This window comes from Phoenix dactylifera, chromosome 16 (assembly GCF_051530095.1).
Source record: "Phoenix dactylifera cultivar Ajwa chromosome 16, Ajwa_hap1_PhDact_Kaust_v1.1, whole genome shotgun sequence".
In the NCBI taxonomy this organism is placed as follows: domain Eukaryota; kingdom Viridiplantae; phylum Streptophyta; class Magnoliopsida; order Arecales; family Arecaceae; genus Phoenix; species Phoenix dactylifera.
Window position 1 is genome coordinate 19,611,186 of NC_143205.1, and position 27,850 is coordinate 19,639,035.

General features: G+C 37.9%; 1 protein-coding gene across 1 annotated transcript; it reads left to right on the forward strand.

Annotated features, from left to right (window-relative positions):
- The first annotated feature begins 922 nt into the window (after positions 1-922).
- LOC103716924 (Zinc finger, C3HC4 type (RING finger) family protein) lies at positions 923-27,641 on the forward strand. The gene is made up of 13 exons (XM_008805130.5): positions 923-1,471; positions 2,809-3,535; positions 4,660-10,661; positions 11,663-13,155; positions 13,329-13,592; positions 16,588-16,805; positions 17,953-18,224; positions 19,077-22,113; positions 22,208-22,340; positions 22,711-23,228; positions 23,329-24,246; positions 24,334-24,510; positions 27,046-27,641. Exons 1-13 carry the CDS (start codon positions 1,125-1,127, stop codon positions 27,241-27,243), a joined length of 14,304 nt encoding a protein of 4,767 aa, XP_008803352.2. The 5' UTR covers positions 923-1,124; the 3' UTR covers positions 27,244-27,641.
- The last annotated feature ends 209 nt before the right edge of the window (positions 27,642-27,850 follow it).

The following is a 27,850-nucleotide window of genomic DNA, read 5'->3' on the forward strand; positions in this document are numbered from 1 at the left end:
CACATATGTTCTGTGTAAGCATATGGGCCAAACATGGTAGGATGGGCATGGGCCAAAAGTTCAACTGTGAGGTGTTATAATTCTTTGTAATTATTTCGCTTGAGAACGAACTTGTTTATTCTAAGCCCACCTAGGGCAAAGGATAGCAAAATGTTACCTCTAGCCTTACCTAGCCTGATCACATTCTATTTGTTTTAGTATAAACTTGTCTCGAACTCCTTATAGCCTGGCCTGGCCTCGCCCAATCGATGGCATGCGACAATTTGGTCAATCAAGTATATACCTAGGTATAAATTTTAATCCTACCAATGATCGATAAAAATTCCATGACGTTATCATCTTGTGGGAATTCTTCACCAGAAATGCTTATGGAGCAGCCTAAAATCTAAACCAACTAATTTCATTTGAAGGCTGCTGACAAGATAATGATACATTTTCATTGGCTCATTTTTGCAGACTTTCTTGGTGGAGTTTGTATACATGATGTTGTGCATGAATTGCAAGTTTTTTTTCCTCAACAAATAAACGAATTCCTTTTTAATTCCCAAATAGAAAATCACCTTTGCATCACTTCAAATTCTTTGAATGCAAGATATGCCTTTCAAGTTTGGCAAGCAATTGAGGGGATAAAAAGATATATCCCTGAATTCCTGGTAAATTTAAAAATTCTAGAGTCCTATTACTTTTAAAAATTTAAAGATTATAACGCCCAAGAATTTCGGGATTGGGTAATCTTTTTCTTGCCCTATTATATTTATCTAGCGTAGGGAATCCGGACCCCGTAATTATCTCATCTGCGCAACCGCCGGACATCATAAGCCAACCGACGGCAGATGCCGCGCCGCCGTAAACAACCTGACCGTATATCAATAATTCCCTTCATGCCGGTGGGGTCCTTCTAAGAGCGACATCCCTCCTCTTCCTTCCTTCCCGTGGAAATTACAACCAGGACCCAAAACGAAGGCGAGTTCTTTGGTCCTTTCTTCCTTGCCTTCGAGACGCGGCGACCTCGTCCTGGCCCTCGGCCTCCACCAAACCCAAATCCCTCGAGTTCTAGGGTTGCGATTCGCCCATGGCGTTTCTCTCTGGAATCTAGCGATTTTTCCCGTCTTGCGACCGGCGAGATGGATCCATCAGGCGACGCGGACCTCTCGCTGCTGGAGGATTTCGGGCAGCGGGTTGACCTCACGCGGCGGATCCGGGAGGTCCTGGTGAACTACCCCGAGGGAACCACCGTCCTCAAGGAGCTGATCCAGAACGCCGACGACGCCGGCGCCACCCGTATCTGCCTCTGCCTCGACCGCCGCACCCATGGCGCTGGCTCCCTCCTCTCCGGTAAGCTCGCCCAGTGTCAGGGTCCGGCGCTTCTTGCCTACAATGACGCCATGTTCACCGAGGACGACTTCGCCAGCATCTCCCGGATCGGGGACAGCAAGAAGCAGAGCCAGGCATGGAAGACTGGCCGTTTTGGGTTACAACTTACAACCCTAATCTTTAACCCCTTTCCCTTTTATTTATAGCTTTGACGCATGGGAAAACGCTTCTTTTCTGATAGCATTGCGTGCCATACTGCCCTTTAGGAAACTAACCATAAGTGCTTGCGGAATTTAGAATCTTTGGTCAGTTTCGTCGTTCTTTAGCGGTTTGTGGCATAATCTAGTGACCGATATAAGATATTTAGGGCTAAATTTATTTTTTCTTTCCTCTTCTGTTTTTGTTTTCAAAAATCCAAGAAGAAAAATGAGCTAAATTGAACAACATGAATGATGAAACCCTTCTGTTTTCTGGAACTGTTGGTAAAACCTTTAGAGGTTTTGGTAACGAATATTTATCACTTACGGAAAAAGAGTGAAAATAAAAGCAAGAAATTGCATAAGTTTTGTGCAAATGCTGTCTTCCATGTCAATCTCCATGTGGCATTTCATCAATTTTTAGAGGAACAAAAACACAAACACAACAACGATGCCAAACAGGCTCTTAGTAATGAATAGGTATGTGCAAGTATCAGAAATCAGCAATGTGGGGCTTTCAAGTTTATTAATCTGAGAGGTGGTTCTTTTCTTGTCCTTGTCGCAGGCCACTCCTTATCTACCACTCTCACTTTAGGGTCAATGGAGATTATTTGCAGGTTACTCATTAGGGAATTTCTTTAGTGGGTACTTGTAGTTATAACCTTTTGTTCTTGTTCGATTTATGCTAGTGCCAGTTTTATCAGACGTGATTGATCTCTTGCATATATTCTTAGTACTAATTTTCTTGCATCACAATCTACAATAGCTGGGAAGAACTTTAGCCATTGATCCACAATTATGAGAAATAGTTCAAGGAACCTTCCCAAGAATAATGAACCTGACATGCCTTCTTTAGTTGCTTGGGTAGAATGAGTTCAGCTTTTAGCTTTTGTAAGTGATTCATCATTTTTAGGTCCTTCAAAAATCTCGAGGAATGTTTTCTCTTGAATTCTTTAAAGAATAAATTTTTGCAAGAGCCATTTGTTCCTTCTTGTCTCTATAGCTCCCCACTTCCCCTCCCTTTCTTTCTCCATCATCTTATAGCTGAACGCTATAATTGTGGAAAATTAATTCGATTACCAGTAGCTAGACTCACTTTTGTCTTGGAAAATATGTTTGGCTCTTTTGACTTTGTGTTTTCTGCAACATCTTTTAATTAGCTTTTTTTTTTTAGATATATTATGCTCGCTATTGGTCTCTACTTCTTGTTTCCTGGGAATTTGAAATATATCTTCATTCGCTATGTTTATGGTTGTATTGATCATGGCTTGATGTCTATTTATTTATTTTCAAATAGGGTGGGCTTTAACTCAGTGTACCATCTAACCGACTTGCCATCTTTTGTGAGCGACAAATATGTTGTCCTATTTGATCCCCAAGGTGCATACCTGCCAAATGTTTCAGCTGCAAATCCTGGGAAGCGACTTGAATATGTTAATTCTTCAGCAATATTGCTATATAAAGATCAGTTTATGCCATATTGTGCTTTTGGATGTGACATGAAAGGGCCTTTCCCTGGGACTTTATTTCGTTTCCCTTTGAGGAATGCAGATCAGGCAGCTATTAGCAGGCTGTCAAGGCAAGCATACTCAGAAGATGACATCTCTTCCATGTTTTCGCAACTATATAAAGAAGCAGTTTTCACTATGCTTTTTCTTAAAAGCATTATCTCGGTTGAGATGTATGTGTGGGAAACTGGTGCAAGGGAGCCACAAAAAATATATTCTTGCTCTGTCAGGTTGCCGAATGAAAATACAGCATGGCATCGCCAGGCACTTGCGAGGTTTTCTAGTACAGCTAAATCTTCTAATTGGCAGACTGACTCCTTCTCATTGGATTTTTTGAGTGAGACTTTCTCTGGGGCAAATTCAGGAAAGCGGATTGATTCATTTTTCATAGTACAGGCGATGGCATCAGCATCGAGCAAAATTGGCTCATTTGCAGCCACCGCTGCCAATGACTATGAGCTTCATTTGCTGCCTTGGGCATCTGTTGCAGCGTGTATATCCGATGGCTTGCCTGAGGTAATATTCTTCTCCACATGCTTTCTATTAGTTGGCACATAAATCTTATAGTGTTGGTATTTTGGTAGAACATACTTGTGGGTCCAGTTCAATAAATTATAGTTATTTGATTTCAATCTTATATGAACTTAGAGCTACTTGCAACTATAGTGACTAGGTTTGACTAAGCTTTCACCTTTTTATGGAAGTAACCCTATATCTTGCATTTCCATCTTGATATAAGCTGAAGCAGATAGTCATGCATGCTGATATATAAAGGCTGTTTGTTTGCGCCATAACTTGAACTATTTATTACCAATCTGTCCATCTTTGTCATGTTCTTTGACTCCATGAGTTCATTAAAGATGGCTGCAGATGCTTTTCTTCAGCTCCTTTTATTTATGAAAACAGCTTTATCATGGATGGGCACAAGTATGTTGACTATATTTCATAAAAAATGTTTATTATTGAATGGTTTGATGAATCATAACCACTTAAAGAGGAGGAAATTCTACATGAACATCATTTGCTGTCATGTTCTGACACTGAAGTGAAAGTCATCAAATTTTATTTGGATTTGGGTATGAAAAAGAAGTGGGATGCTCTTCCCTGAATGCCATGCCTTCTGAATGATTCATCATTTTCATATGTTATCTACCACATAGAAAATGGTTTAGTCTCACAGTCATAATTTCACCCAAAAAGAATGCCCTGCTTGTAATATGCAGGTGGGTGTTTGGTTTTGTAATCATGTACCATTACAGTGCATATGAGACACTAAATGAGATGCTGTAATGTATTTTTGAAGAACTCTGATTCATGTTCTTTGTCCTTTTTTATTTTTCAATACCTGAAAACCTGCATTTGCATTCAATCTCCCATCCTTATAATTTTTATGTTTTCAAGTGTGTCAAATTTCAATCAATGCAAAGCCTATTGCTTATGATACTCAAACTTCAAACACCCTAATTTTTATGTATTCAAGCTTGTCAAATGTCAATAAATGCAAAACCTTATGCTTGTGATACTCAAAATATTTAAATACCCTGCTCTTAACATAACGTTTAATGTGCCCTTTCCTCAAGGAGTCTTAGTTCTATAAAATCAGAGCTTATAACGGCTTTCTTGTGAATTGAAAATTACAGGATAATGTTCTTAAACAAGGCCAGGCATTCTGTTTTCTTCCACTGCCAGTAAGAACGGGATTGCCTGTGCAAGTGAATGGTTACTTTGAAGTCTCCTCCAACAGACGTAGCATATGGTATGGAGCTGATATGGACAGGGGTGGGAAACTTCGGTCTGACTGGAACAGGCTTTTGTTGGAAGATGTGGTGGCTCCAGCTTTTAATGAGTTATTGCTTGGTTTACGAAAGCTCTTGGGACCCACCAAAAGGTACTATTCTTTATGGCCAAGTGGAGCATTTGAAGAGCCTTGGCATATTTTAGTTGAACGGATCTACAAAGTTATCTATTCATCTCCAGTCTTGTATTCAGATTTTGAAGGTCAAAGGTGGATACCACCAGCCGAAGCATTTGTTCATGATGAGGAGTTCTCTAAAAGCAATGATCTTGGCAAGGCTCTTGTTTTGTTAGGAATGCCTATTGTTCATCTTCCTAGTATACTAGTCGATACGTTGTTCAAATATTACGCAAATTTTCACCTGAGAGTTGTGAGTCCTATAACAGTGCGACATTTTCTCAAGGAATGCAAAACCTTGGTTATGTTAAGTAGATCTTTCAAGTTGGTTTTATTAGAGTATTCTGTCAGCGATCTAGTGGATGCTGATGTTGGTAACCATGCAAATGGTCTTCCTTTGCTTCCATTAGCAAATGGTCAGTTTGGAGTCATTACAGAGGCCTCACAGGGAATTTCTTGTTATGTCTGCAATGAACTAGAATACAAGCTGCTGAGCGTAGTTCCTGACAAAATAATTGACCAAAATATTCCTGCTGACTTGTATTGTAGGCTTTCTGAGATTGCCAAGGTCTCAGGTGCAAATATCTCATACATCAATGGTCAGACTTTCCTTCAGTTCTTCCCTAGTTTTTTTCCCACTGAGTGGAAATATGAAAACAGAGTCCTATGGAATCCAGATTCAGGTGCTACATTTCCCACAGCAGCTTGGTTTGTGCTTTTCTGGCAGTATCTTCAAGATCAGTCCTATGATTTGTCAATATTCAGAGAGTGGCCAATATTGCCATCTACAACAGGGCACCTTCACAAATCTTCGAAATTCTCAAAGTTGATTAATGCAGAATTCTTATCTTGCATGATGAGAGAGCTTCTGACCAAGGTCGGTTGTAAGATACTAGATGTAAAGTATGGAATTGAACATCAGCAGTTATCTCTTTATGTTTATGATGGTAATGCTGCCGGTGTTCTGAGCTCAATTTTTGAGGCTGTTTCGTCAAATGATAATCAATTGCAGTTGCTTTTTCAAGATTTTGCTGTTGATGAGAAAAATGAGCTCCGCCACTTTCTTCTGGATCCAAAGTGGTATCATGGAGGCTCTCTATCTGATCTAGACATAAAAAACTGCAAAAAGTTGCCCATTTTCCGAGTGCATGCTGGAGGGCATACCCATACCTCACAATTTTCTGACTTGGAATGTTTTAAAAAGTACTTACCACCTGTTGGTATACTTGAGAACTTATTGGGTGGTGAATTTATTCTCTGCACATCTCAGAATGAAGAAGATATTTTATTGAGATATTATGGAATTGAACGTATGAGAAAGACAACTTTCTACAGGCAGAATGTGATAGACAGAGTAGTTGAGCTGGAACCAGAAGTTCGTGATGCAGTCATGCTATCCATTCTGCAAGATCTACCACAACTGTGCTTGGAAGATTCCTCTTTTAAAGAACTTTTGAAAAGGTTGACATTTGTTCCAACCATCCATGGGAGCTTAAAGAGTCCTCAATCTCTTTATGATCCTCGGGTGGATGAACTTCTTGCTCTTTTGGAAGAATCAGATTGTTTTCCATCTGGCTTATTCCAAGAACCAGGTGTTCTGGACATGTTGCTGCTTCTAGGCCTTAGAACATCAGTGTCGACTGACACTATTATACAAAGCGCTCGCCAAGTTGAATCATTGATGCATAAGGATCAGTTGAAAGCCTATTCACGGGGTAAGGTGCTTTTATCATACCTTGAAGTCAATCCTGTAAAATGGTTGCACAATATGCCAAATGACAGTCAAAGTAGGGTCAATGGGATGTTCTCAAAAGTTGCTACAGCACTCAGGCCTCGTGATATGCCTATTGAAGCTGATCTTGAAAAATTCTGGAGTGACCTACGAATGATATGCTGGTGCCCCGTTCTGGTTACTGCACCCCATCCAGCTTTGCCATGGCCTTCAGTTTCATCTATGGTTGCTCCCCCGAAGCTAGTCAGGTTACAGGTGGATATGTGGCTTGTATCTGCTAGCACTCGCATACTTGATGGTGAATGCTCTTCATCAGCCTTGTCATTTAGCTTGGGTTGGTCTTCTCCTCCTAGTGGTAGTGTAATTGCTGCTCAACTACTTGAACTTGGCAAAAACAATGAGATTGTGACGGATCAGGCACTTCGACAAGAATTAGCCCTAGCGATGCCAAAGGTATACTCTCTGCTAACTAATTTGATTGGTTCAGATGAGATGGATATTGTTAAAGCTGTTCTAGAGGGGTGTCGGTGGATTTGGGTGGGAGATGGATTTGCAACTGTTAATGAAGTAGTTCTGAATGGTCATCTTCATCTGGTTCCTTATATACGTGTTATTCCTGTTGATCTGGCAGTCTTTAGGGAATTGTTTTTGGAGCTTGGCATAAAAGAATTTTTAAATCCGACAGATTATACTAATATTCTTTATCGAATGGCTATGAGAAAAGGTAGCACTCCGCTTGATGTGGAAGAGCTCAGAATGACTGCATTGGTTGTGCAGCATCTGGCTGAAACTCAGTTTCAGGATTTACAGGTCCAGATTTACTTACCAGATGTGTCGTCTAGACTGCTTCCATCAAGCGATCTAGTTTTTAATGATGCTCCATGGTTGTTGGATGTTGGAGAGAGTGCATTTGGTGATACATCTAACGTTGCTCTGAATTCAATGAGAAATGTTCATAATTTTGTTCATGGCAACATTTCAAATGATGTAGCAGAAAAACTCGGTGTCCGCTCTCTTCGTGGCCTGTTGCTTGCTGAGAGTTCCGATTCAGTGAACTTGAGTTTGTCTGGGGTTGCTGAAGCCTTTGGACAGCACGAGGCCTTGACAACCAGGCTCAAACACATTGTTGAAATGTATGCAGATGGACCAGGAATTCTCTTTGAGCTTGTGCAAAATGCAGAAGATGCACAAGCTTCTGAGGTGGTTTTCCTCTTGGATAAAACTCAGTATGGGACTTCATCCATTCTTTCTCCTGAAATGGCTGAATGGCAGGGGCCTGCTCTTTACTGTTTTAACGACTCAGTTTTTAGCCCGCAAGATCTTTATGCAATCTCACGTATTGGTCAAGACAGCAAACTTGAAAAGCCTTTTGCAATTGGGAGGTTTGGGCTTGGTTTCAATTGTGTTTATCACTTCACAGATATCCCTGGTTTTGTTTCTGGGGAAAACATTGTGATTTTTGATCCTCATGCATGTTATCTCCCTGGGATATCTCCAACTCACCCAGGACTGAGGATAAGATTTGTTGGAAGACGGATCTTGGAGCAATTTCCTGATCAATTCACTCCATTCTTACACTTTGGATGTGATTTACAGCAATCATTTCCAGGTACTCTATTTCGTTTTCCTCTCAGGGGTGAAACTGCTGCTTCCAGAAGCCAAATAAAGAAAGAAAAGTATGCACCTGAAGATGTAGAATTGCTTTTCTCTTCGTTTTCTGAAGTTGTTTCTGAGACATTGCTTTTCCTTCGTAATGTCAAAAAGATCACCTTATTTGTCAAAGATGGAACTGGTCATGAGATGCAACTTATCCACCATGTTTCTAGGCACAATATTAGCAGGCTTGTAAAGGAACCACATCCACTTCATTCTATGCTGAACTTTATGCATGGAAACAGGCGAAGTGGAACGGATAGGGATCAATTCTTGCACAAATTAGATAAGACTGTAGATAGAGATCTGCCATGGGATTGTCAGAAAGTTGCAGTTGTGGAGCAAAGTCCTTTTGGTTACATGTCACATTTTTGGATAATTAGTGAGTGTATAGGTGGGGGGCATGCTAAAAACAAATCCATAACATTGCGTAATAGATCACGTAATTTTATCCCTTGGGCATGTGTTGCTGCATACTTGCACTCAGCCAATCTAAAGGATGTAAAGGAGTTAAGCAATGCTCTAATTTCTGAAGGAGAATTTAATGGTTTTGCAGCACTTGAAAATCAGCCTCTTGCTGAAGCCATGCAGGATAGGAAAAAAATTGAGGGCCGAGCCTTCTGCTTCCTGCCTCTACCAATTAATACCGGTCTTCCGGTGCATGTTAATGCATATTTCGAGTTATCTTCAAATCGAAGAGATATCTGGTTTGGAAATGACATGGCTGGGGGTGGAAGAGTACGATCTGAGTGGAATACCTGCCTCCTTGAAGATGTCATTGCTCCCGCTTATGGTCACCTGCTTGCTGTCCTTGCAGAACAGATTGGTTTATGTGATTTGTTTTATTCATTTTGGCCGACTACTATAGGAGTCGAACCATGGGCTTCATTGGTGCAGAAACTTTATAAATCAATTGCTGACCTTGGACTCCCTGTCTTGTACACAAAAGCTAGAGGGGGGCAGTGGATCTCAACAAGACGAGCTATTTTCCCTGATTTCACATTTCCAAAAGCAGTTGAGCTTGCAGAAGCATTATCTGAAGCTGGTCTGCCTATGGTCTTGGTGTCCAAGCAAATTGTGGATAGGTTTATGGAGGCATGCCCATCACTGCATTTTTTGAATCCTCAGTTACTGAGGACTTTGTTGATTCGACGTAAGCGTGGGTTTAAAAACAAGGAGGCAGTGATATTGACATTAGAGTACTGCTTAAATGACCTGAAGGGAGTTGCCATTTCTGATAAATTGCAGGGATTGCCCTTGGTTCCTTTGGCAAATGGATCATTCACGACATTCAACAAGCGAGGGGAGGGTGAGAGAATATTCATTGTGTCTCAAAAGGAATTTGATCTTCTTAAGAATTCAGTTCCACATCTTCTTATAGATTGCTGTATCCCAGATGGAATTTTCTCAAAACTACATGATATAGCTCATTCTGGGCAGTCAAACTTGTATGTATTCACATATTATTCCCTTGTCGAACTGTTCCCTAGGCTTCTGCCAACTGAATGGCAGCATGCTAAGCAGGTGTCTTGGACTCCAGGGCACCAAGGCCAGCCAAGTATGGAGTGGATCGGGTTGCTGTGGAGTTATTTGAAAGAATCCTGCATGGATCTTTCAATGTTTACCAAGTGGCCTATACTGCCAGTTGGGAATGGCTGCCTTATGAAACTTGTTGAAAATTCAAATGTAATTAGAGATGATGGCTGGAGTGAAAACATGTATATGCTATTGCGGAAAATAGGATGTTTCCTTTTGTGGTCTGATTTACCAGTAGATCATCCCCAATTGAAGAACTTCGTTCAGGATGCAACAGCATGTGGTGTTTTGAATGCTGTGCACGCAGTTGCAAGTCAGCCACAGAATGTCAAGGGGTTGTTTGTGAATGCCTCAGTAGGAGAGTTGCATGAACTTCGGAGTTTTATTTTCCAGTCTAAGTGGTTTTCTGGAAATCAGATGACTTCGTCGCAAATAGACATGATAAAGCTTCTTCCCATATTTGAATCTTACAAGAGTAGAGAGCTTACAAGCTTGGTTAATCCTACAAAATGGCTTAAATCAGAGGGCATACATGAGGATCTGTTGAATGAAAATTTTATCTGGACTGAATCTGAAAAAGAGAAAAGCATTCTAAGTTGCTATATAGGTATTAAGGAACCTACGAAAGCTGAATTTTACAAGGAACATGTGCTGGAACGTATGCCAGAATTTCTTTCACAACCGAGCATTCTTTCTTCAATCCTTCTTGATGTGAAGTTTCTGAATGAAGTGGATACTGCTTTTAAAACTGCACTATCTGAAACCCATTTTGTTTTAGCGGCCAATGGGTCCTGGCGTCATCCTTCCAGGTATGCTCATGTCCAAGTCTTTGCCATCCCCGGCGGGTCATACCATGCGAATGATTTTCAACTTTTGAAACATTATTTGGTTTTAGATAACATCTGCTTTCCTATTCAATGTGGAACTAGTTTTTCTGATGTTTTGAGTTGAATCCAAAATAATCAAACAAGGGAATGCACATTGTTCACACAGGCACATTTGCTTATTTCAAAGATCATGTGCATACTCTGTAAAAGAAAAGTTGGCTTGCATCCCTTACATTTGCATCACAAGGAGTTGCTTTTTCATGGTTTTAATTTTAATGTTTTGATGATCTCATTTTATATAAATCCAAATTTCTTACTTCTATTTCTTGTGAGTTATGCTTTCAATATCACTGTTGTAATCCTTGTATTTTATGCGAAACCTTGCCATCGAACTTCCTTTTAATTTACTATGGTAAAATCTGTAAGTTCTAGTAAGTTTGCAGCATTGTTAAATTGTACCATGATCCTATAGGTTATGGAAAATATGCCTTGAAGTGTATGATGCTGCAGAGTTTTCTCTGAACTATGTCTGGGCAATGATTTGATACGAATATTAATGTTATGCTGATAGACTTATAAAATACATCTTCTAACTATTTAGAACAATTTAGGACCATATGAGATGCATATTCATGAATTTTTATAATCTCAGCACTAAACACCAAAGCATGTAATTTCTTTGCTTAGCTTGCATATGTTTATTGCATTAAATGTGCTCTTCCAATATGCCTGTAGGATGTTATCTGTGTCAGGAAAGATTGTGCATTAGCATTTTGATGCTTGGTTCTTATGCAAACAATCACAATTTATATTCTGCTCGATTTTACTCTGTTGATAGTGACATACACAAATCTAAAACTTGCATGATAAGCATTGTTTACATTATAGCATGTATATTTTCATATTAATTATAGAAGTATGTTAATCTAGATTCCAAATTTTGAATTGCTTTCATTTTTTCTAAACTAATTTGTTTTCTCTAGGCTTTATGATCCTCGTGTACCTAGCTTGCATAATTTACTGCATAAAGAGGTTTTCTTTCCTTCTGAGAAGTTTCAAGATGCTGCCATTCTTGAGTCACTAGCAAGTCTGGGACTTAGAAAAACCTTGAGTTTTACTGCTTTACTTGACAGCGCTAGGTCAGTTTCGATGTTGCATGATTCAGGAAGCATAAATGCACTAATTTATGGTAAAAGGTTACTAGTTTATTTGAATGCACTAGGGTTTAAGCTTTCAAATGCTAATATTGAAGAAGTAAACCATGGAGTTGATAACATAATGTCATCCATTGATGGTGGTTCTCATGATGGAGATCCACAATCAAAGACTCATGAAGAATGTGACCAGGAGGTATTCTCTTTTCTTTCCAACTTTGATCATGATCAATCAGAAGATGAATTTTGGTCACAGATTAAAGTCATTGCTTGGTGTCCTGTCTATGTTACTGCACCACATAAAGAACTTCCATGGTCCAAATCTGGTGATTGTATAGCACCTCCAAACGTTACAAGGCCTAAATCTCAGATGTGGATTGTATCATCGAAAATGCGAATTCTTGATGGTGATTGCTGCTCAGACTACCTCCAACAGAAACTTGGTTGGATGGATCTGCCAAACATAAGAGTTCTATCCACTCAATTAATTGAGCTTTCAAAGCTCTATAACAAGCTTAAGTTGCAAGTTGAACAGGAACCACCTATTGATTCTGTTCTGGGAAGGGAAATCCCATCAATATATTCAAAGTTGCAAAAATTTATTGGTACAAATGATTTCAAAGTTGTAAAAGAAGATCTTGATGGTGTTCCATGGGTATATATAGGCGACAATTTTGTGTCTACTAAGGCACTTGCATTTGACTCGCCAGTGAAATATCATCCTTATCTGTATGTCGTTCCATCTGAACTCTCAGAATTCAGAGCTCTGCTTTCAGAATTGGGTGTGAAATTAACCTTTGATGCTATGGATTATCTGCATGTCCTGCAATGCTTACAATGTGACTTGAAAGGAGAGCCACTATCATCTGAGCAGTTAAATTTTGTTCATCGTGTCTTGGAAGCTTTTGCCGACTGTTATGCCGACAAACAGGGACCTGATGTATCACTGAACTCGCTACTGATTCCTGATTCTTCAGGGGTTCTGATGCATGCTTCAAATCTTGTCTACAATGATGCACCATGGATGACGAATAATAATCCCACTACAAAACATTTTGTACACTCAAGTATTAGTGATGATCTAGCAAACAGGCTGGGAGTACAATCTCTTCGTAGTTTGTCTTTAGTTGATGATGAGATGATGAAGGATTTGCCATGCATGGATTACGCGAGAATATGTGAGCTGCTAGCTTTTTACAGAGATAGTGATTTTTTACTGTTTGACCTTCTAGAGTTGGCTGATTTATGCAATGCAAAGAAGCTCCGCCTGATATATGATAAACGGGAACATCCTCGTCAATCTTTGCTCCAACAAAATCTAGGTAATTGTTCTACTACTTTTAACATGTTTGACATGTGTTGATGGATGATTGAACTTAAACTTCTATGATATTCATATATCTTCCTGTGTGTGCTGTTCAGTATTTCTGAAAGTTGATATTTACTGGAATTTGATATTTACTGTTATTATTTTCTTTCAAACTGCAATGTGTAGGTCACTTTCAAGGGTCTGCTTTGACAGTTGTGTTGGAAGGAACTACTTTGAGCAGGGAAGAAATATGTGGTCTGCAGCTTCCTCCTCCATGGAAGATTCGGGGCAATGCTATTAATTATGGGTTAGGACTGGTTAGCAGCTACTTTGTGTGTGATCTCCTGACCATTGTTTCTGGTGGTTATTTCTACATTTTCGATCCTCTTGGTTTGGCTCTTGCTGCACCTTCAAATACTGGTTCCTCTGCAAAGTTATTTTCTCTGACAGGTGCAGTTTGTCCTATCCTCTTGGGCCCCACATTTCTAAATTGTCGATTAATTAATTTCAATGGATTTCAGGTGCATTGAAATCCCAATAACTAAAATAAATGATGGATTGATTTACTAATAGAACTTCAATATTATTTGCTGAAAACTTGACTATTTTGCCACTTTTCACACAGCTATTCGATGGCTTTTAGCCTCTAATTTTTGTTCTCTCACATCTCTGGAGGAATGAGATGAAACACCTCTTTTTCAATAATGTATGTATGAAATTGCATTTCCTGCATTAGACTGAAAATGGATAGTCATTTCGACTTGAACCTGGTATTTTTTTAACATGTTTTGGATCTATAGATTGCCGAAGTATATTAAGTTGAAACTGTAAAGATTGGTCAGATCTCTTTGGGCTGAGGAAAAGGAGGAAAAAGCAAATGCGATCCAAAATTTATGAGCTCAGTTTCTGATAATGACAAGCTTTTGAGATACAGAGGGAAAAAAAAATCTTTGTCCCTCATGCTGATGGCTTCTAGTGATGTTAGACATTAACTTTGCAGCTGCTTTAGAAATTAGGAATGTGATCATCTATAACTAAGTTGAGGTTTCTCATACATTAATTCAATTGAGTGTTTCATGGATATTCATCATCACATATAATTAGCACATTCATGCATTCCTGTTGGCACTCTCCTGGTCTTGTTTTTGGTATATTAGTCTGTGGGTCCATGTGATTTTTTTTGTCCACCTCATCAATATGACAATATCATCTGTCCATTGTACTCATGGATGCCCTAAATTTATTTTTTGGTAATCTTACCAACTGAGCTTGCCAATCCTTCATCCATGTTTGGAATGATTGAAAGCCATTTATGCAATGATGACAAAATATTCATTTTTAAGTAAATATAAAACTACATGACGACTGTGTATATCTTAAAGTTCTGAATATTGGTGAATATGGATGAGAAGGCTTGTGGAGGTGGCAGGTGAAAATCAGCTGAAACTAGTTACTATTTATGGTCCATTTGGATATAATAGCATCATGGAGTTGTTTGGTTGCCTGCATTTGGGAGCTTGTAGTTGCTGTTTGCTGCAATTGAAGTGCAGGCAACCAAAACAAGTGTTTGGATGCTTGCAGTTGCAACTGGAGGTTGTAGTTCAACCGCAACAAAGGTCACAATTCTAACTACAAGGTCCTGTAGTCGAGAAAGCCCTTTGAAAGAGGTATCTTTAGTTACCAAAAAAAGAGTTATCTGAATCATTTTGACTGTTCGCCCATCTCCTTCTCCATGGTATCCTTCTAAGTAAAGTATTATTACTGTAATATTGTTACTACATTAATACTATAATATTATAATACTATTACTAGATCAATATAGTTCTTTAAATAAAATATCATATAAATATAATAGTAATATCATATTATACTACTATTATACTATAATAATATTAAGACGTGGACTAGGATCTGGTCAAGTGCATTTTCGCTCAAATTCGACTGGATGCTAGTGGTCCAACATTGATGATCCAAGCTATTGGATATGATCTATTACCTCTAAGTTGCTTACTAAAAATTATGTTATTTGGAGATCTCGAGCCTCTTACATCAAGTGGGCAAAATTAGACAATTTAAATTGAAACAATACATGCTTTTTGACCATTTGATGCATAGGCTAGGATTTCCAAATCATACGATTTTTTATGTGTAAATAATTTAGAGATACTATATCACATCCTATAGTTCAGATTATTGGTGTTAGACGCCTATCATCCAATCATGACCTAACTGGATCTGAGTGTAAATCTACTTGATCTGGTCCTAGTTTATCTCATAATATCTTTATAATATATTATTTCATTATATTATATTACATTATAATATATTATTATTCTATATTCATATAATTATTATAATAAAATTATAGCAATACTATGTTATCATAATATAAAATTATTATAATAATATTACATTATAATTACAATAGTATTAAAATATATTATATTTGATATTTTTAAAATATTATAATACTATGGTATTACTATTATTACAATATTATAACAATATTAGAAAATAACATAATGATTCCATTGTTATAATGTTATGATAATACTATAGCCTGTATATAATATTTATAATAGTTATAATTACCTATAATAAACGATATATAATAATTATTAGTTAATTATAATGCATATGATAAATAATATGTCTAGATGTTATAATATCAAATTGTTTTATATTTATATAATTACTATAGTAATTATTCTTATACTAATACAATGATAATATAATAGCAACATTGTTTTTCTATTATAATTATAAAAATAATGTGATAGATATTATATTGTATTCCAAAATGTGAAGTTGTGAACAATTCATGTCTCTCAGGGGTAACCTTAGCAGCTCAAGTATAGGGCAATCATATCTCTTTCCACGTCAAACAACAAACAATTATAATTGCAGCTGTGGTTTTCAATTATAAACAACCAAACGAGGCCCCTTTCTGCAATTGCAACTGAATGGCCCCTTCGCGTACTTATACCTATACACATTGCTACAAGTAGATACTTGGAGAACTATCATTGTGAAACTTAACATGCATGTAAGTGTTATGGTCTGCGTTCCCCTGATAATCAGTAGGAACTGCTGTTTCCACATGGTCTCCTAAACTTACTAGTGTTAATTATCTATGTTTACTGTTGACTAGAATTATCTGAAATATATGACATGCTGCAAAATTCCAATTATCTTTTACAAGTCTCCAATGTTATAATAAAAAACATGCACAGAGCACCCGTATTTCAAACCAGAGCTTGTAGCAAGAAGATAGCTGATAACAAAATGCAGTCTTGTTTTTTTTTTTTTAAGTTGAAATCTATGTAGCCTTAAAAAATTCATATGTTTCCTTAATTCATTAGGTTCTGAGTTGCTAGAGTTTGTAATTTATGGTGTTCATCACTTGCTAGAAATGATCCTACTCAAGTTAATTTTTGTTTTCCAGGCACTGACTTGACTGAGAGATTTCGTGATCAATTTAGTCCAATGCTTGTTACTCAGGATATTTCATCATCCTCATCTAATTCGACAGTTATACGCATGCCTTTGTCATCAAAATGCACGGCGGAACTTGAAACTGCTTGTAAGAGAGTAAACCAGATCTTCGACCGATTTATGCAGAATGCATCTTCAACACTGCTATTCTTAAGGTCAATCTTGCAGGTGCATACCCAACAAATGCCTGGTGATTTAATAACTTTTACTGTGCTGTAGAATTGACTAAGATCTGTGCTTTATGTACAATACCTAAATTAAGGTAGATGTGGAAGAGCATGGTACTATAATTGAATTTTTTATTATCAACTCATTGAATTATATGGGAAACAGACATGTTCATATTGAGTATGTGATCTACACAATCTAACCGTGGGAGAGTCAGAGGTTATGGATATTACATAGGGAAAAGTTCGCTTTTCCTAATGCATACCAAAACACACTCTCTAGAAGATGCATTTGACAAAGTTTATTAGGAAGAAGCTAACAGCATTGGGGCATAAAATTTGTCAGACTATTTTTTTTGAAATTCAGAAATATCATCTTTTTTAATATAATATAGACTGAAGGTCAAGGCAGTTTTACTCAGTTTGCTGGTTGTCCATTTCATAATCATGTGCAGAGTGTTCAAAGGCACTTTTATTTGTAGTCCTGGTTCAATTAAGGTGGTTGTTGAGTAATTTTGTGATTTTTAATAAACTGAAAGTATGATTTCAAGCATGTAGAAGAATGTTTCAGGAAAAGAAAGGTTAGCTATTTTTGATATTCCTTCTTCTTCTTCTTCTTCTTCTTTCTTCTTTCTTCTTCATGTTGGGCCCGCCATACACAACATGATAATTTGGAAATCTCAACCTACATGTTCCTTGAATTTGGTAATAATAAATGGACATAATAATTTTGGAGTTTGATAATGTGGCACATTTGGGAGGAGTGGAGGGTTATATTTTAATTGGTGCATTATTTATTAAGAGACAAACTTTGCCTATCTAGATGTGTATTATTAATCAATGCAAGGTTTATTCAATTTATATTTGTTCCTTTATGTTTTGTTGTGCTTGGCATATTGTTTTGGGAGACTGCTCATTCTTTATTAAATGAGAACTGAAAGTCTTTCTATACTCTAAATTGTTTTCTTCTACATGGTAGTTTGATTGGGGAAGGTTGCTTATCTTTTATATTTCTGAACAATTTGTTAAACAATAGAGGAAGTTATTGGTTATTTTTCTCCTACTCTTGAAGTGTCTCCTACATTCTTTTTGTTTTTTTTTCCATCCTCGTTTGAAATCAATATACAACTTTTCTTTTTTCATTTCAGGTGTCATTATTGACATGGGAAGAGGGGAATCTACATCCAACTTTGAATTATGCTGTTTCTATTGACCAATCATTTGCTATATTGAGGAATCCATTTTCAGAAAAGAAATGGAGGAAATTTCAACTATCAAGATTGTTTACTAGTTCAAGTGCAGTGATAAAAATGCATGTTATAGATGTTCACGTGATTCAGGGTGGGAGCAGACTGATTGACAAATGGCTTGTTGTGCTTTGTTTAGGATCTGGGCAGACTCGAAATATGGCCCTTGATAGGTATACCCCTTACATACCTAGGTGCATTTATGAATTATATAGTTTGAATATGCTATTTTATCTTGAATGAGGAATTTATTTTGGATTTAAGTATATCTATGACTTTCTCTAGCGGGTGTGGAATTGTAAAAATGAGTTTTTCGAATCCTGGAATATTGTACCGTAAGTTTTTCTCTAGCAGGCTGTATTATTTACTAAAATTAAAAGTGCAAATGGTTATGTTGGCCATTGGTTGCGCAAGACTTGTCTATTACACGACTTTTATTTTTTAGTTACTTCCTTTTTCAGTAAGAATTAAAATTAGAGCTTTTTTAGATGTGCTTAGTTAGCATAAATTTTTGGTTGGCTTTCATCTTGTGGTCATATGATGATTTAAGAGCTAGGCAACTGTATACTTATTGGTGGTTTGCATCTTTTAGTTGGAGCAACCATTTTTTTCATTAGGAACTAAAATCAGATTCGGAGCTGTTTTAGATGGATTAGTTAGGATATACTTTTGAGTACTTGCATCTTTTGGTCATATCATGATTTTCTTGAGTCAAATATTTAACATTATTTTTCCAACTTGGAGGAAAGAAAAAAGTTCATCTTTTTCTCTAAAGCATGTGACCGACCCATTATATAAGTGCCTTCATGCTGAATCATGAATTTCTCCATAATGAGAGCAGGTGATGCAGTAATGTGGTATTGATCTGGTGTTGCATCCATTATGTTCATGCAAATCTAGTGCAGACTGCCCCATGGAGAGTTAAGGACATATCTAGACTGCCAATAGAATTCACATTATGTTTTCCTCCTGATATTCTCTTAATGCTTGATATTATCCTCATCAAACATAGTACTGCATTTCAGGCGGTACCTTGCTTATAACTTGACACCTGTTGCTGGAGTTGCCGCTCACATTTCACAGAATGGACAGCCTATAAGTGCACATACATCCAGCTGTATATTGTCTCCTCTTCCCCTCTCTGGAACTATTAATATGCCAGTCACTGTTCTTGGATATTTCCTTGTATGCCACAATGGTGGACGGTATCTTTTTAACAGTCCACTTGAAATGACTTTTCCAGAGTTGCAACATGATGCGAGAAATCAATTAATAGATGCTTGGAACAAGGAATTGATGCTCTGCGTTCGTGATTCGTATGTTGAGATGGTGTTAGAATTTCAAAAGCTGAGGAAGGACCCCTTGAATTCTACTATTGAATCAAATTCTGCACGTGCTGTGAGTTCTGTTATACAAGCTTATGGTGATAGACTTTACTCCTTTTGGCCAAGATCTAAGCAGCAGTCAACATCCTGTAATGAGCTTGATGCTGCTGTCCGTCATTCTAGTTCAATTAAAGCACCCGTAGCAGATTGGGAATTATTAATTGAACAAGTGATAAGGCCTTTCTATGTTCGTCTTGTTGATCTTCCTGTCTGGCAGCTTTACCATGGAAATGTTGTCAAAGCTGATGAAGGTATGTTCCTGTCTCAGTCCGACAGTGGTGAAGGTGATAAATGGCCACCATCTGGTGTTTATAGTTTCATCAAGGAACTTTATCCTGTTTTCTCTGTACCATGGGAATTGGTCAGGGAAATTCAAGCTGTGGGAATCAAGGTTAGAGAAATCAGACCTAAGATGGTCCGGAATCTTCTTAAAGCTTCTCCTTCTGTTCCACTTAGGTCTATTGAAACATACATAGAGGTTCTAGAATATTGTGTCTCTGATATTCAGCTACAGAAGTTATCAAATTTTACCAGAATTCCTGGATCAGTGGCAATTAATGATATGCAGGTTGAAAATGTCCATATGTCTACAAATATGGCACCTTCTTCGTCGAACACAAACATGACAATATCTCATCATGCTCTTAGACAGAGCTCAGGGACTTCCGGTGGTGATGCTCTTGATCTGATGACATATTTTGGCAAGGCTTTATATGATTTCGGACGTGGGGTTGTTGAGGACATTGGCAGGGCAGGAGGCCCTCTAGCTCATAGAGCGACTGCAGGTAGCAGTATATACATGGATGAGCCATTTCTATGTATAGTTGCTGATCTCTATGGCATGCCATTTCCATCTGCAACAAAGTGCCTTACAAGGCTGGGGACAACTGAACTTTGGATTGGGAGCAAGGAGCAACAGTTACTTATGCGTCCGCTAGCAGATAACTTTATCCATCCACAATGCTTAGAAAAACCTTCCTTGGCTGCCTTTCTCTCTAACCAGACTTTTCATAGTCTTTTAAAATTAAAAAATTTCTCTCCCCACTTGTTGTCAAGTCATCTGAGGCATCTCTTTAGTGAGCGTTGGGTAAATCGTGTAATGGACACTAGTAAGACTCCTTGGGTTTCATGGGACAATATGGCAGAATTACCAGGTGATGGACCTTCTCCTGAATGGATACGATTGTTCTGGAAGATTTTTAGAGCCTCAAATGGGGAACTTTCACTTGTAGCTGACTGGCCCTTGATTCCTGCTTTTCTTGATAGTCCAGGCTTATGTCGTGTAAAAGAGCATCATCTAGTATTTGTGCCGCCAATTACCGATCCAACTCTTCTCAGTGGAGTTGCAGACTCGAATAGGGAAACAGATGAGTTGCTGAATACTTTTGACAATGATATTGCAGAATCTGATCTAAAAAAGTTGTATCATGCTGCATTTCAGTTGACAAAATCAAGATATCCATGGTTATTTACTCTGCTTAGTCAGTTTAAAATACCCTTATACGATATATCCTTCCTGGATTGTGACATACCATGTAACTTTTTTCCTGCAGCTGGGCAAACACTTGGACAAGTGATTGCGTCCAAATTACTTGCAGCTAAAAATGCTGGCTATTTTTCCATGCCACCGAATTTATCAAATGAAAATTGTGATAGATTGTTTACTCTTTTTACCTTGGATTTTAGATCAGCCAATGGGTGTGTATACAAAAGGGAGGAGTTGGAAGTGCTGAGAGAACTTCCGATATATAAAACAGTTGTGGGTACCTACACAAGGTTGTCTGGCCCTGATCTGTGTATTGTTTCTCCAACTTCATTCTTTCATCCTTGCGATGAACGATGTCTTTCTAACTCTATTGATTCAATTCTATTTTATCACGCTCTTGGAGTCAGTGAATTAAGTGATCAAGAAGTATTAGTGAGATTTGCCTTACCTAGGTTTGAAAGAAAGACTTCAGGAGAACAGGAAGAAATTTTATTGTATTTATATACAAATTGGAAAAATCTGCAATTAGACTCCACTGTATTGAGCACCTTGAAAGAGACTAACTTTGTACATAATGCTAATGAACTTTGTACTGAGTTATTCAAGCCAAGGGAGCTTCTTGATCCGTATGATTCTTTATTGATGTCAGTATTCTCTGGAGAACGAGACAAGTTTCCTGGTGAGAGGTTTACTACGGATGGCTGGCTTCGCATTTTGAAGAAAACAGGCCTTCGGACATCCTCACAAGACGATGTCATAGTTGAATGTGCAAAGAAAATAGAAACACTTGGAAGCCTAGCGATGGAACATATAGAAGATCCTGATGATTTTGAGGAAGAATTTTCAAGTACACAAAATGAAATTCCTTTTGAAATATGGTCCTTAGCTGAATCTGTTGTGGATTCAATATTTACAAACTTTGCAACTCTTTATGACAATGCTTTCTGTGAAAAGCTTGGTAAGATTGCATTTGTACCTGCGGAAAAAGGTTTTCCAAGTGTTGGTGGTAAGAAAGGTGGAAAGAGGGTCCTTTCTTCATATAGAGAAGCAATTTTGTTGAAGGATTGGCCGCTGGCTTGGAGTTCTGCTCCCATTCTTGCCAAACAAAATGTTGTTCCTCCAGAATATTCTTGGGCAGCATTTCGCCTGAGGAGCCCTCCAGCCTTTTCTACAGTCTTGAAGCATTTGCAGGTAAGAATAGTGAATACATTTGAGTTAATTTATTCAATGTATCATTTGCTTTTAAGTGTTTTACATTTAGGGGTTTTATGAAAAATGACCACAGGTTGTTGGAAGAGATAATGGCGAAGATACCCTTGCACACTGGCCAACTTCATCAGGCATGATTACAGTAGAATATGCTTTTCTAGAAATTCTGAAGTACCTGGACAAGGTTTGGGGAACACTTTCTTCTTCAGGTCGGTAAATGCATGTTATGTATATTTTTGATTATGTAGTTGTAGACCATTTCTTATTAATTGTCATGTGCTATGGATTATGAGCAGATTTTGTTTGTCTATATCTTCATGTTTTTGGAAGCCATCCTTGAACTAGTTAATCTATGTTAGTTTCATTTTCATCTGCCTTGAATGGGGACATTAAGCTAATGGAAATGTGAGAAAAGACTGGACATTAAACTATGGAGATGTGAGAAAAGACTTTGTTGCATATCTCTTAATTCAAGCTATGTTTCAACCCACACAAATTTGCAAACAAAAAAATAATAATCAGAAGATAGGATTTAGACCATGCTTGAATTTTACATCCCAGATGTACCTTTCTTGGCAGATATGGCAGAACTGCAGAAAATGGCATTTGTGCCGGTTGCTAATGGCACTCGTTTGGTTACAGTGAAGTCTCTCTTTGTTCATCTGACAATTAACCTCTCGCCTTTTGCATTTGAACTCCCCAGTCTATACCTCCCATTTGTTAGGATCCTCAAGGAAATTGGCCTACAAGAGGTTCTCACTATTTCCTATGCAAGAGATTTTCTTCTGAGTATCCAAAAGGCATGTGGGTATCAACGTCTCAATCCAAATGAACTCCGGGCAGTGATGGAAATATTGAATTTCATATGTTCTGGGGCTACTGCAATATCTGATGCACCGGACTGGATAACTGATGCAATAGTCCCGGATGATGGCTGCAGGCTTGTTTTGGCAAGATCATGTGTATATGTTGATCCCTATGGGGCCCAGTTCCTTGGTAATATAGATACTTCCAGATTAAGATTTGCTCATCCTGAGCTTCCTGATGCTATATGTATGGCCTTGGGAATCAAAAAACTTTCTGACATTGTTGTTGAGGTATGCTGTATTTGCTATGTGATCCTTCTCTATTTTCTGCGGGTCTTGCATGAAATATGACCATCAGTGTCGTTATACTTATTGATATTCTCCCTTGCAGGAATTAGATGAAGAACACCAATTACAGGTTGTGCACCAGATAGGGAATGTACCGGTGAATAAAATAATTGATAAGCTTTTAAGCAAGTCACTACAGGATGCTGTGTGTGTTCTAATTAATAGCATAACCAATCACTTGCCCTCATTTGAAGGTCTGAGTTTGTTGCAGATACAAAGTTCACTGGAACACATGGCAGAGAGATTGAAATTTGTTCAATCCCTTTACACTCGATTTTGTCTACTTCCAAAGCTTCTGGATATTACACGGGTGGTGAAGGGTTATCCTATTCCAGAATGGGGAGGTAGTACAAGGAATCGAACTATTTACTTTGTGGACAAATCAAGGACTCGTATTTTAGTTGCAGATCCTCCAAGCTTTATGACGATATACGATGTTGTCGCCAATGTTGTGAGCCAGGTGTTGGGGGCACCTGCAATATTGCCCATTGGGCCACTGTTTGCCTGCCCAGATGGTTCAGAGAAGACAGTTCTCAAAGTGCTCAAACTAGGGTCTGAAATTGGGGTTATCAATCATGAAGGCAGGACCAAAATTTTGGTGGGGAAGGAATTGTTGCCTCAGGATGCTCTTCAGGTGCAGTTCCTTCCATTACGCCCATTTTACACAGGAGAAATAGTTGCATGGAAGACGGGAAGAGATGGGGAGAAACTGAGGTATGGCAGAGTTCCAGAAGATGTAAGGCCATCTGCTGGTCAAACACTCTACAGATTTCCTGTGGAAACAGCATCTGGAGAGACCCAAGTACTACTCTCTACTCAAGTTTTCTCGTTTAGAAGTGTTTCAGTGGCAGATGCATCTTCCTTGTCATCCCTACCTGGGAGCAGTAAGGGCCTACCTGAAAATAAGATGTTGCACGGCCAGGCATCCAAAGATGCTGGGCGTGGGAAAGCTGCAATTGAGGTTAGATTACATGTTTTTATATAACGTGTCATAGAATGCCAATTTTTGATTTATTTATCAATACCTAAAGGGTCTTTCTAATTTCAGGTCTCTAAAGAGCTCCAGTATGGCAAAGTATCTGCTACAGAATTGGTGCAAGCGGTTCATGACATGCTTTCAGCTGCCGGGATCAATATGGACGCTGAGAAGCAGACACTACTGCAAACAACTCTTGATCTGCAAGAACAGCTTAAAGAATCTCAAGTGGGCCTTTTGGTTGAGCAGGTTTGTTTCTTATTTCCTTGCTAATGAATGTTTTACCATTGATAAGCTGGTTCTATTAATTATTTCTATTATTTGTTTGAAATGATTCTCAAATCATTTGGCAATGGCTGATGATAGTTTCAGGAGTATTATTTTCAAAGATTTACAAAATATTAAGGGCAATCATGAGGGTTCTGGGGAATCACAGGTTAGGGGATTAATTTAAATGAGTGGAATTATTGCTTATCAAGATTATGGTGGGAAGTTGCAAAGTAGTAGTTAATTAAAAAAAAAAAAATCTTATAATCGTAATTTATGTCAACCATGGAAGATTATTCCAATTCCTGCATTTGTGTTTTATATTATGCGGAAACAAAGGTCAAGGATCTAAGCAAGGTTACTAAGGTCTCTATTTGTGTTAAGTGTCGGGCACCTCCTGATACAATATATGTAAAAATTTTGGTCCTATTATCTTAGCCGAGATAAACCAATAAAATCTGAGATATCAACTAATAAGATATCATATCAGCGACGTTTTTCAATCACTTTCGTACTTTTTTAAATATAATTTTAAGAAATATTGAAATCAATATTTAAATATAGTTTAAATATCACATGTTGAGACATCAATATCTTAGTTTGAAAATACTAGCTAAAATCTTGGAAAATCTCGATTCCCTCAAAATTTTTTCGACATACCATATTAGCCGAGATAAACGATCTCGGTTCGTCTTGGTTAGGGATCCAAATGAGCCAAACAGCTCTCAAGCTGCTTGAGCTCGACACGGGTGCAAGCTTGACTCGATTCGACTATGTGAGCTCAAGTAGCTTGAATAGTTTTTCAAATCGAGCTCGACTAGCTTGAATAGTTTTTCAAATCGAGCTTGAGTAGCAAAATACTTGAATTGAAGGCTCGTGAGCCTAGTTAAGCATAAATATTTTTATTAATATAGTATTTTTATTTACAATATATTATTTATTTATTATTTTAAAATATAATATAATATTTTATTTTATTTTAATTTTATTTTCAATTATGACCAAGGCTGAAATTCGAGTTTGAGTATGGCTCGATTGATATTCGAGTCAAATCAAATAGATCTCGAGTATTGCTTTTTTTTCTTTTATCAAGTTGAACTCAAGCTTGGATATTAAGGCTTGATCGATCTCGAGTCGAGTTTTGAGCCTGAATATTTTTTTATCCGCCATCCGCCGAGATAACTGATATATATAGATCTAAAAACCTTGGATTTGAGTGAAAAGTTTGTTTTGAGGTGATTGAGCGGAGAAAAGCAAGATGTCATTTGTGAAGAGATGAGTGTTGTTTGTCTTATGGAGTTGGGATGTACGAGAAGAAAGCAATCTCAAGCCTTTCTTTTAGCTTGTTCACCAAAATATGCTGAAAGTTCGGGGGCATATGAAGACAATTACTGTTTGGTGATTGATAGATATAATACTGATTGATGGCAAGTAATTCTTGGGTCATTTGCTAGAGCCCACTAGCCTAGGAGAGGTTGATCATTTAGGGCTTTAGTTTTGAGGCTTTGAACACTTTGGCTGATCTTCTCACATCCGGTTTTCTTTCTTAGAAAAAAATGTATAACCAAAATAATAGAGTTCTCAATATTTAAAGAAGGGCCTGAGAAGTTGGACGATAGGTCTTCTAGAATACCATTGACATGGACATTTTAGTAAAATTTGCCATGTTGCATATTTCTACGAAAAATTGGTTCGGTCGTATATTTTCTGGAAGATTCTCTTAGGCAATCATATAACATAGTTGGGCCAAGTTAGTTGTGGTTTTGTGGTTCGCTAGTCTGTTCAGCCATGCTTTGGCTCTGATAAAGCTAGTTCGTGTGTACGCTCCATTTCTCAGTTTATGCACTTTGCATTTTCTTTATGAAAAATTGTGCTTGGTGCAGCCTAATTCATTGGCAAACATTTGCGATTTATTAAAAAAGAGGTGATCATCAGTCATCACAGTTTGTGTGCAAAGGTCTAGCCAAACTTGGCTATTTACATCGTATATAGCTGATGAAAACATCTAGTGGTATACCGTAAAGATACGGATGAGCAATGAGTGGTTATAACTATTTGGGATGGTATCATGTGAAGAGCTTAGATTTGGACAAAAGGGCCATTAAGAGTTTTGATAAGCTTGTGGAGGAAATCCTGGAAACTCCAGGAGGTAACAGGAGCTTTATAAAGTTGAACCTGAACAAATGGAGATGAAACATGTTCACTAAGAATCCTCATAATGAGACAGTTTATGTTGTGGTATAACCTGATAAACGTATAATCTGCAAAATAAACAATTATTTTTTCTTCTCTTTTTTTTTGGAACAGCTTGGTGATGTTTAATGAGAAAGCTCTGCATGATCATTCTAACCAGAATGCCACCTCTCTTCTGCTTTCTACGTGCTGCTGCTGCTTTTTCCCTTTCCCCTTTATAAAAACTTGCTTGCAATCCCATTAAGCAGTGCTTGAAATCATGCAGATTGCTTAGCCCTTGATTTCTTTGTACCTGCTTGTTTACTCCTAATATGACCCTTGCAGGAAAAGGCTGATGCAGCAATCAAAGAAGCTGATGCAGCTAAAACAGCATGGTCATGCCGTGTCTGTCTGAATGCTGAGGTCAACATAGCTGTCGTTCCTTGTGGCCACGTTTTGTGTCATAGATGTTCGGCGGCTGTTACACGGTGCCCATTTTGCCGTACCCAGGTTTCCAGAACAATGAAAATTTTTAGGCCATGAAACACAAGGGCATTAATGAAGCCATGGTGAACAGTGTCAACATTAGAAAGACCTCGGCTAATGTGGTGAAGTTTGGTGCAAGATCTAAATAATTTGCAACATAAAATTCCTTCTGCTGGTAAATTGCCTCAGGTTTCAGGATCGTACGAGTAGTTGCATCCCATGAAGATAAAATGCTGTCTGCAGAAGCTTGGAAAAACAGCACTATTTTCACTCTGCTAATTTTTTCTTGCTGCAGATTTATATTATCTGTCTATAGAGCTCATGTAAAAATAAGTTACAATCAGCTGCAGCAAAGATACAGATACCTGAACAGCTTACTGTGAGAATTGGACTTATAGGAATATCATGATTATTGTAGATAAGAATGCAAATTTAATACATACAGCTTCACAAAACTGAATTCTCTTATGGGCTCATTGAATCAAGCAAGATATCGCAGCAAGACCATCATTCCCTAGTACAAAACCTCTGTCATCGGTGATAAATCTGCACAGAAAGGTGCATACAAGAATAGTGTGCTGTGTCGGTCTGTGTATCATAAACTTGATGACAATGTCTAAGGTAAGTTGAAAAGGTTTAAAATCAAACCCATTGGATTATTCAT